The following is a 13196-nucleotide window of genomic DNA, read 5'->3' as shown; positions in this document are numbered from 1 at the left end:
GCAGTTTTTAAATGAGGGCTTTTATTATTTAGGGAGAAAAGAAATGCAAACCTGTGTGAAAAAGTAATTGCCCCCTGAACCTAATAACTGGTTGGGCCCCCCTTAGCAGCAATAACTGCAATCAAGTGTTTGCGATAACTTGCAACGAGTCTTTTACAGCGCTCTGGAGGAATTTTGGCCCACTCATCTTTGCAGAATTGTTGTAATTCAGCTTTATTTGAGGGTTTTCTAGCATGAACCGCCTTTTTAAGGTCATGCCACAACATCTCAATAGGATTCAGGTCAGGACTTTGACTAGGCCACTCCAAAGTCTTCATTTTGTTTTTCTTCAGCCATTCAGAGGTGGATTTGCTGGTGTGTTTTGGGTCATTGTCCTGCTGCAGCACCCAAGATCGCTTCAGCTTGAGTTGACGAACAGATGGCCGGACATTCTCCTTCAGGATTTTTTGGTAGACGGTAGAATTCATGGTTCCATCTATCACAGCAAGTCTTCCAGGTCCTGAAGCAGCAAAACAACCCCAGACCATCACACTACCACCACCATATTTTACTGTTGGTATGATGTTCTTTTTCTGAAATGCTGTGTTACTTTTACGCCAGATGTAACGGGACGCGCACCTTCCAAAAAGTTCAACTTTTGTCTCGTCGGTCCACAAGGTATTTTCCCAAAAGTCTTGGCAATCATTGAGATGGTTTTTAGCAAAATTGAGACGAGCCTTAATGTTCTTTTTGCTTAAAAGTGGTTTGCGCCTTGGAAATCTGCCATGCAGGCCGTTTTTGCCCAGTCTCTTTCTTATGGTGGAGTCGTGAACACTGACCTTAATTGAGGCAAGTGAGGCCTGCAGTTCTTTAGATGTTGTCCTGGGGTCTTTTGTGGCCTCTCGGATGAGTTGTCTCTTCGCTCTTGGGGTAATTTTGGTCGGCCGGCCACTCCTGGGAAGGTTCACCACTGTTCCATGTTTTGCCATTTGTGGATAATGGCTCTCACTGTGGTTCGCTGGAGTCCCAAAGCTTTAGAAATGGCTTTATAACCTTTGAAATTGAACTCAGGTGTGATAAACCACAGTTAAGTTATTTTTTAACAAGGGGGGCAATCACTTTTTCACACAGGCCCATGTAGATTTGGAGTTTTTTTTCTCCCTTAATAACGTAAACCTTCATTTAAAAACTGCATTTTGTGTTCAATTATGTTATCTTTGACTAATAGTTAACGGTTTTTGATAAGCAGAAACATTTAAGTGTGACAAACATGCAAAAGAATAAGAAATCAGGAAGGGGGCAAATAGTTTTTCACACCACTGTATCTGTTTTACAGTCTAGATACCAACGAAAAAAGCCTAGGAGAAAACTGGTGGCCAAGCATTTGGGGGGCTCACAGTTAGTGATCAATAGACTAACCTGCTATATGAAACATTAAGTATGTTATAGAATGTACTAGTCCTAGCAAATTTTTCTATTTGTCTTCATTATTACTTTTTTAAAGTTTTTAAAATGACCCCAGAAGCCAAAAAAACTATTGCTCTGGAGGGGCTACAATTGCAATGTAATTGTTCATTTTTATTACCCTACTAGACATTAAGCCCGTTAAATTAATGGGCGCTAGAAACATTTATAAAAACAGAATTGTTCTAGTCTAAAAAAAATTCGCCAGAGACGGTCCGTGGGGCACCAGTCCCTGTCCCACGGACACAGGGACTGGACGCAGAGACACTTTATTATATAGGATATAGATCCTGTCCTACACATCTTCCAATCTCTCTTGCCCTGCTGAACGTAATTCTTGTGTGCCGGTGACATTCTTCACCAGGTTCATTCACCAGGTTCCCATTCACATTCACCAGGTTCACATCCTTCGGGGCACGTGCGTGAACTCCAGGGCCCCGAGCACATGTGTGAAGTCCGTGAACGCATCTGTGAACGTGCACAACGCAACTTGCCGCATATTTTTTTTGAGCGGCCAGCCAATTAGGGAAACAGGTCTGGGCCGGTGGGGGGCCCATAAGGGCCTGGGCCCACCGGGTTTTTTCCCGGTGTCCCGTCTGCCCAGTCCGACCCTGTTTGGGGTACATAACTAAGCTGTTATTGGACACAAGTCAGAGTTATGTGTTGCTGCAATGTAAGCTCTGGTAAAATCTCCTTCTTGAGGCATATATAAATTCCCTTGTGTCTGTACACCCTGCATACTGTTATTTTTGTGCATAGAGGAGCGGGTTCTGATGCAAGAACCTGTACTAATGGATGGATGCCTTTTTACTCTTGCACTTACACTTACTTTATTAGATGAACGCTCAAGTGTGATAAAGCAGAACTTGAAGCTCAAGAGCAGGGGTCCTCAACCTTTTTATACCCGTGAGCCACATTCAAATGTAAAACAAGTTGGAGAGCAACACAAGCATGCAAAAAGTTCCTGTGGTTGCCAAATATAGGCTGTAACTGGCTATTTGGTAGCCCATATGCAGACTGGCAGCCTACAAGAGGCTCTGTTTGGCAAAAACCTGCCTCCAAGCCAATAATTAAAAAATAAGCACCTTCTTTAAGCCCAATGGGAACAAGGTGAGCAACATCCAAGGGGTCGGGGTGCAACATGTTGCTCAAAGGCCACTGGTTGTGGATCACTGCTCAAGAGAAAGTGAACACAAACATGATCACCCTCGCCTCTCTGATTAATTACTGAATCTTTTGCCCACTTGTGACAGGTCAGCTTGTCCTTACTGATGACCATAATGGAAAATGTTGATGCAAAGAACCCCTGCACTTCCCACTTACAGTAAATGCCTAGACCGTGTTCTCTGTTAGATACATCTTCTTCTTTCCAATTATACAAAACACAGAATTCTTGTTTACCTCTACATTGCATTATCGGTCCGCCAAACATCTGCCTTCTTTTATCCAGCTCTCTTGGTCTCCATGGTTTCTAGACTGAAAAAGTCGGAAGTGCTAATTTTATGTTTGTGCATTTGGTTACCTAGGAAACAGGGTGAGATGCCAAGCAGTAAGGAAACAAGTCTAGTTTACTTATGCTTCTAAGTTATAATAGTGAAGACTATGAAAAGAAGACTTGAGGCCTACAAGCTATAGTGAAGTACAGTTTCTTATCTCCTCACTCAGCCAGTTGCTCTAGTTATCAACAGCCGTAAAGCCAATGATTTGTCAACGGATGGGGGCAAATTCACCAAGATCCGAAGTTGCGACAGCTTCGCCGCACTTCTCCAGGCGTAGTTTCACCAGCGCTACACAAATTCACTTAAATGCGAATTTGCGCTCAGGGAGGCGAACGGTAGCGAATTTGCGCTAGCGTTAATTCGTCAAGCAAAGCGAAGTTACGCTAGCGATGCCTAATTTGCATACGGCGCCAAGTTAAAGTTGAATGGACGTATATGTAGCAACAAATACATTACACTACACAAGCCTGGGAAAGCTTCATAAAATAAAATAGAGAAGTTATATTGCCCTATACATGAGCCCACTGTATAGTTTAGGTGCCATATGTTAGGAAATGTAGGGGGGAAGGAGGGTACCCCCAAAAAAATTACGATCTTTTTCAGCCTATTACCCTTAAAAAAGGAAAAAACGCCAGCGTTTTTTGGGACTTAGAAAAAATTATTATAAACTATTTTTGAAGCAATCCCTATCTACTCTATTGCACTTCGCCTGGTCTGAGGTGGCGAAGGCAAGTCTGGCGCAAGAGGTAACGTTCAGTAAAATGCGCAAGTTAGTGAATTAGCGTAGTTACATTGACCCTTCGCCAAAGCGCAACTTCATCTGGCGTAAGGGTGTGAAGTAGCGCTAGAGTAGGTCCACTTTGCTAGCGAATTTACGCCAGCGCCCGTTAGTAAATCGGCGAAGTAACGAAATGACATGACGCTGGTGAATTTGCGCTAACGTTAGGCGCTTCGCACTTTAGTGAATTTGCCCCATGGAGTCTGACGCTCAATCCTGTACTAGAGGCGCCATCTACTGGAGCATTACTAGAGTGCAATATTTCTATAAATACCTTTGGGCGACTAAAATCCCTGAATCGGAGCGTGTGTCTCTGCCTTTATAAGTAGATCACTGCAGTTAAAGGGGCTGTTCACCTTCCAAACACACTTTTCAGTTCAGTTGTTTTCAGATAGTTCACATAAAATATAGACTTCATTTCAAATTGCTTTCTATCTTTTATTTTTTACCATTTTTCCAAAATGTAAATTTTAAGTTTAATGTTCGCTGGTGGGATGGCACTTGAAGCGCTTAATTTTCCGAAGTTTCCACTTCAGGAGAGGTTGGAAAACGAAGCTCACCAAGTGCTTCATTCTAACATGCGGGAAGGCAGTTCGGGGAGATTAGTTGCCCCGAAGAAGAGGAGATTTGTCGCCGAATCTGAGCGTGTCTCTGCCCTAACAGTTCCACTACACACACACAAAATGAAATAAAGTGTCTCTTACAATTAAATATTTGTTATAGACAACAGAAAAGCTTTGACATTATCTAAACATTTTTTCTAATTATAAGGAACAATGAAAGGTTATGAAGATTGATTTTCAATATACACTTGCTAAACATTTTTTTTTTCCTTTTAAAAATATTTGGACAAAATTGCTACCATGTGTGGCCTGGTCCTCGTATAATGTTTATTGATGTAATAAAACGATACACTTAGTGTTGGATCCAACCACAAACAGCAAAAAGCATAAATGGGAAAACAATTTGCACAAATCTGTAACTTACAATCACACTGAAACGTTGTTCAATGTCACAGACATTTTTTTTTTTTTTAATCAAAAAAATTCTCAAAGTCATACGAATTAAACTTTTTTAATGGAAAAAATAAAGATGTTAATAGTGGGGAAAGTGCATGAAATCAAAGCAACTCTGTGCCCTATGCAGTTCTGCATCTCTGAATCTGGTTCTATCCTGAAATTGTAGGCAGAACATTCAGTAGCGATCCTAGAGGGGGGCAGGCCCTGGTGCGTGATGCACAGCCGGGCCCCGCCCCTCCATACGGCCCTGGCCCCCTCGCACCCCCTGCTCCCCCGGTAGTTCCGCCACTGAGAACATTTCTATTATAAACGCTGATAGAATTAGAATCAACGCCTTGAACTAGAGTCCTGCAGCGGGTCGGGTACCCGCGGGTTACCCGCAAAAAAATCAGGCACCTTGCGGAATGAGGGGAGGATTTTCAGGTGCGGGTCGGGTTGCGGGTCTCGTCTAAATGTCTTAACTTATGTAATATTGTCTATATTTTACTACTTTTAAAGTTTTACGAAACTGGTTTCTGTCCCGCCCACTTTTGATGACGTCACTTCCGGTTTGCAACACCGCCACTTCCTGTTTAATGGTGGTCGGCGGGTTGCGGATAAGGCAGTTGCGAGTCCGGGTTGGGTAGTGGATCAAAGTGGCTAAATATGCGGGTTGCGGTTTGGGTTTTAGAATTGGTTCCGCGCAGGACTCTACCTCAAACTACAAGCAGGGATTCTACGCGGTTACACAGTCTACACACATTTTTAAAGATGAACTTTTGATTAAAAAAAAAAAAAATGTCTAACTAAATGATTTTACTAACTCTAGTTCGTGTCCATCTCCAGTTGTAATTAAAGTTTTACACTGAAGCTTCAGCCAATAATCTGCAACAAACAAGCAGGACTTACAATGATAAATCTCAGGCCTGAAGTGATTTAAAATAACTAAAAAGAATAAAAAACATAGATTTAAAAATGCATAATATATATATATATATTGCATGAAGAACTGCTGGTATTTCATTTGTTGTTTCCTTTAAGAAAATATAAATTGTGCGATTGCGACTACAATGCACCGCTGGTTAAGCACGGTTTGCTGTGCATGAAAAGAACAGAAAACTAATGCAACGATACATATGGTTGGACTGAACATAATCTTTTGTATTTCTTGGGTGCTGAAAGAACTGAAGAACTTTGTAAATTTCCAAAGCAGAAAAGAGGGAACATAACAGAAGGTGAGCATCTGAAACCTGTGTATATAGTTTGAAGCATTTGTATGTGGATAGATGTTCTTGCACGTTTTGCCCCCCTTAACAAACGTTGAAATAAGACAGACGAGGAAGGAGAAGAGAGATAAAAAAAAAAAATGAAGCGGTACTGTAGACAGGCTTCTAATATCAGATCTACAAAATATAAATACACTGATTTGGGTGATGAAGGTGTCCAAAAGATGAGGAAATATGGAATCAGTTAGCTTGATCTAGAGCTCGTAGTAGATCTTCACCTTGGAGCAAGTTTCTGTTGCCATGAACAGGGGCATTCACCTCGCAGTCATAGCCAGTCAGCTGAGGAAGACCAGTCAGAGTTATGTGTTGCTGCAATGTAAGCTCTGGTAATATCTCCTTCTTGAGGCATATATAAATTATATATTAATTATATAAAGTACACCCTGCATACTGTTAGTTTTGTGCATAGAGGAGCAGGTTTTGATGCAAGAACCTGTACTAATGGATGGATGCCTTTTTACTCTTACAGTTACACTTACTTTATTAGATGAACGCTCATGTGTGATAAAGCAGAACTTGAAGCTCAAGAGCAGGGGTCCTCAACCTTTTTATACCCGTGAGCCACATTCAAATGTAAAAAAAGTTGGAGAGCAACACAAGCATGCAAAAAGTTCCTGTGTGTGCCGAATATAGGCTGTAACTGGCTATTTGGTAGCCCATATGCAGACTGGCAGCCTACAAGAGGCTCTGTTTGGCAAAAACCTGCCCCCAAGCCAATAATTAAAAAAAAGGCACCTTCTTTAGGTGAGCAACATCCAAGGGGTCGGAGTGCAACATGTTGCTCAAAGGACTTGCTGAGTAATCAATGAAGACATTTCACTACTCATCCGAGCAGTTTATTCAGTTCAACTGACTGGTGTGGGAAATTCTCGGCATATAAACTCTTCCACTAATCCAATCACAATGGCACATTGTAACTCTTCCAAGAGGTGAAATCTGAAGAAACTCACAGAGGTGTTGATTCTGTGTAGTTGTGATAGGATTATCCAATGTGTCATGCAACTCCTCCTATCACAACTACACAGAATCAACACCTCTGTGAGTTTCTTCAGATTTCACCTCTTGGAAGAGTTACAATGTGCCATTGTGATTGGATTAGTGGAAGAGTTTATATGCCGAGAACTTCCCACACCAGTCAGTTGTACTGAAGAAGCTGCTCGGATGAGTAGTGAAACGTCTTCATTGATCACTCAGCAAGTCCAGTTGTTTTTAGATTGACCTATACTAGATATACTATGACCTGGATGAATGAAAATCTTCATAGTCATGTTGCTCAAAGGCCACTGGTTGTGGATCGCTGCTCAAGAGTAAGTGAACACAAACATGATCACCCTCGCCTCTCTGATTAATTACTGAATCTTTTGCCCACTTGTGACAGGTCAGCTTGTCCTTACTGATAACCATAATGGAAAATGTTGATGCAAAGAACCCCTGCACTTCCCACTTACAGTAAATGCCTAGACCGTGTTCTCTGTTGTTCGATACATTTTCTTCTTTCCAATTATACAAAACACAGAATTCTTGTTTACCTCTACATTGCATTATCGGTCCGCCAAACCTCTGCCTTCTTTTATCCAGCTCTCTTGGTCTCCATGGTTTCTAGACCGAAAAAGTCGGAAGTGCTAATTTTATGTTTGTGCATTTGGTTACCTAGGAAACAGGGTGAGATGCCAAGCAGTAAGGAAACAAGTCTAGTTTACTTATGCTTCTAAGTTATAATAGTGAAGACTATGAAAAGAAGACTTGAGGCCTACAAGCTATAGTGAAGTACAGTTTCTTATCTCCTCACTCAGCCAGTTGCTCTAGTTAACAACACCGTAAAGCCAATGATTTGTCATGGATGGGGGCAAATTCACCAAGATCCGAAGTTGCGCCAGCTTCGCCGCACAGGCGTAGTTTCGCCAGCGCTACGCAAATTCACTAAAATGCGAATTTGCGCTCAGGGAGGCGAACGGTAGCGAATTTGCTCTAACGTCAATTTGTCAAGCAAAGCGAAGTTACGCTAGCGATGCCTAATTTGCATACGGCGCCAAGTTAAAGTTGAATGGACGTATATGTAGCAGCAAATCCATTACACTACACAAGCCTGGGAAACCTTAATAAAATAAAATAGAGTTGTTATTTTGCCCTATACATGAGCCCACAGTATAGTTTATGTGCCATAACTTAGGAAATGTGGGGGGAAGGAGGGTACCCCCAAAAAAATTTACGATCTTTTTCAGCCTATCAAAAAGGAAAAAACGCCAGCGTTTTTTGGGACTTAGAAAAAATTTCAACTATTTTTGAAGCAATCCCTATCTACTCTATTGTACTTCGCCTGGTCTGAGGTGGCGAAGGCAAGTCTGGCGCAGGAGGTAACGTTCAATAAAATGTGAAGTTAGTGAATTAGCGTAGTTACATTGATCCTTCGCCAAAGCGCAACTTCACCTGACGTAAGGGTGCGAAGAAGCGCTAGAGTAGGTCCACTTCGCTAGCGAATTTACGCCAGTGCCCGTTGGTAAATCGGCAAAGTAACGAAATGACATGACGCTGGCGAATTTGCGCTAACGTTAGGCGCTTCGCACTTTAGTGAATTTGCCCCATGGAGTCTGACGCTCAATCCTGTACTAGAGGCGCCATCTAGTGGAGCATTACTAGAGTGCAGTATTTCTATAAATACCTTTGGGCGACTAAAATCCCTGAATCGGAGCGTGTGTCTCTGCCCTTATAAGTAGATCACTGCAGTTAAATGGGCTGTTCACCTTCCAAACACACTTTTCAGTTCAGTTGTTTTCAGATAGTTCACATATAATATAGACTTCTTTTCAAATTGCTTTGTATCTTTTATTTACCATTTTTCCAAAATGTAAATTTTAAGTTTAATGTTCGCTGGTGGGATGGCACTTGAAGCGCTTAATTTTCCGAAGTTTCCACTTCAGGAGAGGTTGGAAAACGAAGCTCACCAAGTGCTTCATTCTAACATGCGGGAAGGCAGTTCGGGGAGATTAGTTGCCCCGAAGAAGAGATTTGTCGTCGGTGACTAATCTCCCCGAATCTGAGCGTGTGTCTCTGCCCTAACAGTTCCACTACACACACAAAATGAAATAAAGTGTCTCTTACAATTAAATATTTGTTATAGACAACAGAAAAGCTTTGACATTATCTAAACATTTTTTCTAATTATAAGGAACAATGAAAGGTTATGAAGATTGATTTAAAATATACACTTGCTAAACATTTTTTTTTTCCTTTTAAAAATATTTGGACAAAATTGCTACCATGTGTGGCCTGGTCCTCGTATAATGTTTATTGATGTAATAAAACGATACACTTAGTGTTGGATCCAACCACAAACAGCAAAAAGCATAAATGGGAAAACAATTTGCACAAATCTGTAACTTACAATCACGCTGAAACATTGTTCAATGTCACAGACATTTTTTTTTTTTTAATCAAAAAAATTCTCAAAGTCATACGAATTAAACTTTTTTAATGAAAAAATAAAGATGTCAATAGTGGGGAAAGTGCATGAAATCAAATACCAAGCAACTCTGTGCCCTATGCAGTTCCGCATCTCTGAATCTGGTTCTATCCCGAAATTGTAGGCAGAACATTCAGTGGCGATCCTAGAGGGGGGCGGGCCCTTGTGCGTGACGCACAGCCGGGCCCCGCCCCCCTCCGTACGGCCCTTGCCCCCTCGCACCCCCTGCTCACCCGGTAGTTCCGCCACTGAGAACATTTCTATTATAAACGGTGATAGAATTAGAATCAACGCCTTGAACTAGAGTCCTGCAGCGGGTCGGGGACCTGCGGGTTACCCGCAAAAAAAGCGGGTACCTTGCGGAATGAGGGGAGGATTTTCAGGTGCGGGTTGGGTTGCGGGTCTTGTCTAAATGTCTTATCTTATGTAATATTGTCTATACTTTACTCCTTTTAAAATTTTACTAAACTGGTTTCTGTCCCGCCCACTTTTGCGGCAACACCCTCACTTCCTGTTTAATGGTGGTCGGCGGGTTGCGGATAAGGCAGTTTCGAGTCCGGGTTGGGTAGCGGATCAAAGTGGCTAAATATGCGGGTTGCGGTTTGGGTTTTAGAATTGGTTCCGCGCAGGACTCTACCTCGAACTACAAGCAGGGATTCTACGCGGTTACACAGTCTACACACATTTTTAAAGATGAACTTTTGATAAAAAAAAAAAAAAAAATGTCTAACTAAATGATTTTACTAACTCTAGTTCGTGTCCATCTCCAGTTGTAATTAAAGTTTTACACTGAAGCTTCAGCCAATAATCTGCAACAAATAAGCAGGACTTACAACAATGATAAATCTCAGGCCTGAAGTGATTTAAAATAACTAAAAAGAATCCAAAACATAGATTTAAAAATGCATAATATATATATTGCATGAAGAACTGCTGGTATTTCATTTGTTGTTTCCTTTAAGAAAATATAAATTGTGCGATTGCGACTACAATGCACCGCTGGTTAAGCACGGTTTGCTGTGCATGAAAAGAACAGAAAACTTGACAACTAATAAAGTTACAATGCGACGATACATATGGTTGGACTGAACATAATCTTTTGTATTTCTTGGGTGCTGAAAGAACTGAAGAACTTTGTAAATTTCCAAAGCAGAAAAGAGGGAACATAACAGAAGGTGAGCATCTGAAACCTGCGTATATAGTTTGAAGCATTTGTATGTGGATAGAAGTTCTTGCACGTTTTTGCCCCCCTTAACAAACGTTGAAATAAGACAGACGAGGAAGGAGAAGAGAGATAAAAAAATGAAGCGGTACTGTAGACAGGCTTCTAATATCAGATCTACAAAATATAAATACACTGATTTGGGTGATGAAGGTGTCCAAAAGATGAGGAAATATGGAATCAGTTAGCTTGATCTAGAGCTCGTAGTAGATCTTCACCTTGGAGCAAGTTTCTGTTGCCATGAACAGGGGCATTCACCTCGCAGTCATAGCCAGTCAGCTGAGGAAGACCAGTTCCATCCAAAGACTGTCTAATCAACTGACTTGACATATCTGAAAGTGAAAAAAAAAAAGTATACAATAAAGGATGTTTTACGGGTGAAACAAAAAATTACAGCCACTACGTTACATTTTAAAACTTGTAGTTTCCCCCCATATACACATGAGCTGCTGAAATACAATCAATTAAATATTCCACATAATTTCTTAAATAATCAAGTTGATCTTCACTGTCCCTCTCTCAGCATCTGATTCTCTCTTCTTGCAGCAGTTGGGTGTCAGATAATCATCGACAGTCAAATACAATATATTATAGGGGGGCTCCTTTCCTAGCAGATGAATTAGAGCTCACTCAAATAACTGATTCCAGTACAAACAAAATAACTGCCTTTTGCACAAATCCTGCATGTAGAGAGACATGATGTCTGGTGATTTTAATAGAGTGACCTCTAATACATCTTCTAGGCAAAAGGAGCCCCCCTATAAGATATATTGGATCTAACGGTCAAATATTATCTGACACCCAACTGCTGCATGAAGACAGAATGAAGGGAAACAGATGCTGAGAGAGGAATAGTGAACAGAAACTTGATTATTTCAGAAACAGTACAGAATTTTTAATTGATATTTAGAAAGTTTCAGTATGCTGAAGCATATATTACATTTTATTTTTTATAAAGTTCCCTTTTAATTTATCATCCATCCTAAAACCAGAATACACAATGGACCCCATGCATTGCAGCTATACAATATAGGGTACACAATCATTGTTTGTTTTTTTACACATTTTTTATATATATTTACATTTTTGTAACTATATTAGAAACATTTGTTATTTTGCACAGCTATATCCAGTTTTTATTTTTACTCTGAACTGTTCCTTTGAGGGTAAGGCCACACTGGGCGTTTTGGGGAGATTTCGTTGCCTGGCGACTAATCGCCTCGTCTTTGCGGCAATCTCCCCAAACGCCTTCCCTCACTCTGCGCCGGCTAAAATGAAAAACACGCTGGCGCTAATCACACACATCTATTCGTTTTCCGAAGTCACCCGAAGTTTCCTCGTGAGGCAACTTCGGAAAACGAACCGCCGCGTGTGGTTAGCGTCAGCGTTTTTTCATTTTAGCCGTGGCAGAGTGAGGGAAGGCATTTGGGGAGATCGGTCGCCGCAAAGACGAGACGATTAGTCGCCAGGCGACCAAATCTCTCCAAAACGCCCAGTGTGGCCTTACCCTAAAAGTAATTCAAGGTAATTGACTACCCAAAGGACACAGGTGGGCTATATATTTACCTGTTGACAGCAAGAGCATTGTTCTTTGCTCTGCACTACTGGGCCTGTCCGAGTCGGATCCTTTTACACGTTTCCATAGGAGAGATGAGTTTGGCCCAGGATCAACATTTGTTTGGAAGAGGCTACCCTGGTTTTGAAATAGGTCAGATTATAAAGTGTTAAAGGCAGGTCTAAATTTGTGATCAATGCAGCAGTCAGGTTAGTTTCACTTTTAATCAACTGAGCCCAACAATATAATGTTCCATAAATATATACACACAATGCAATAAAGTACATTTATGACTTCATTTTCTCTGTTCATATTACAAAATCCAGGTCTATTCTGGAGATATAAGAGAGAGTGGTTGAGACCCTTGTTTGAGAATCTAGCTGCAAGTAAGGCTGGTCATACACTGGAATATCCCTTGTTTAAAGGAGAAGTAAAGCCTAAAGTTAAAAAACACGTAACCCCCTACCCTACATAGACCCCCCCCTCCCTTCCAGCATAGCTGCTACCCCAGGCAAATGAGTCTTTACTTACCCCTCGGTGCAGATTCTGTCCAATGGAGTTCATGGGTGACATCTTCTTCTCTTCAGTAATCTTCGGGAAGTAAACAATGTATCGGTGCATGCACAGTTGGAGCCATTTTCTGTCTTGCGACAACTGCGCATCCACCGAAACTCGCAGGAATTGCCAAAGACATCAAGATTTCCGAAGCGGCTGGAAATGGTGCCCGTGAACTCCGCTGGACCGAATCTGCACTGAGGGGTAAGTAAAGACTTCGGGGCAGTTGCCCGGGGTAGCAGCTGAGAGGGGGGGTCTCTGTAGGGTAGGGTTTGGTTTTTTTTTTTTTACTTTATGGTTTGCTTCTCCTTTAAAGGGACTTGCATTATACTCTGTAGATCCAGTTTGATTTGTTTTATTACAACAATGCTGGCTAAGAGTGGGAGGCTCTAGTTACCAA

The 13196-nt window shown here is 41.4% G+C and overlaps 1 protein-coding gene across 3 annotated transcripts in view; it reads right to left on the bottom strand.

Moving 5' to 3' along the window:
* Nucleotides 1-5862: 5862 nt before the first annotated feature.
* LOC445838 (hypoxia-inducible factor 1-alpha-like) overlaps nt 5863-13196 on the bottom strand; it is a 36175-nt gene continuing 28841 nt past the window's right edge. Inside the window, exons 14-16 of one of the 3 annotated variants that reach the window (XM_041574998.1) lie at nt 12253-12379; nt 10971-11018; nt 5863-6288 (exon numbers count right to left, since the gene is read on the bottom strand). In XM_041574998.1, coding sequence (XP_041430932.1) covers nt 6185-6288; nt 10971-11018; nt 12253-12379 — 279 coding nt within the window. In that variant the 3' untranslated portion in view covers nt 5863-6184. Of the gene's footprint in view, nt 6295-9275; nt 11019-12252; nt 12380-13196 lie in introns of those variants that run through there. The other 2 variants (XM_018232015.2, XM_018232016.2) reach the window with 2 other exon arrangements.

This window comes from Xenopus laevis, chromosome 8S, assembly GCF_017654675.1.
Source record: "Xenopus laevis strain J_2021 chromosome 8S, Xenopus_laevis_v10.1, whole genome shotgun sequence".
Lineage (NCBI taxonomy): Eukaryota > Metazoa > Chordata > Amphibia > Anura > Pipidae > Xenopus > Xenopus laevis.
This window is presented reverse-complemented; position numbering and strand designations above follow the sequence as displayed.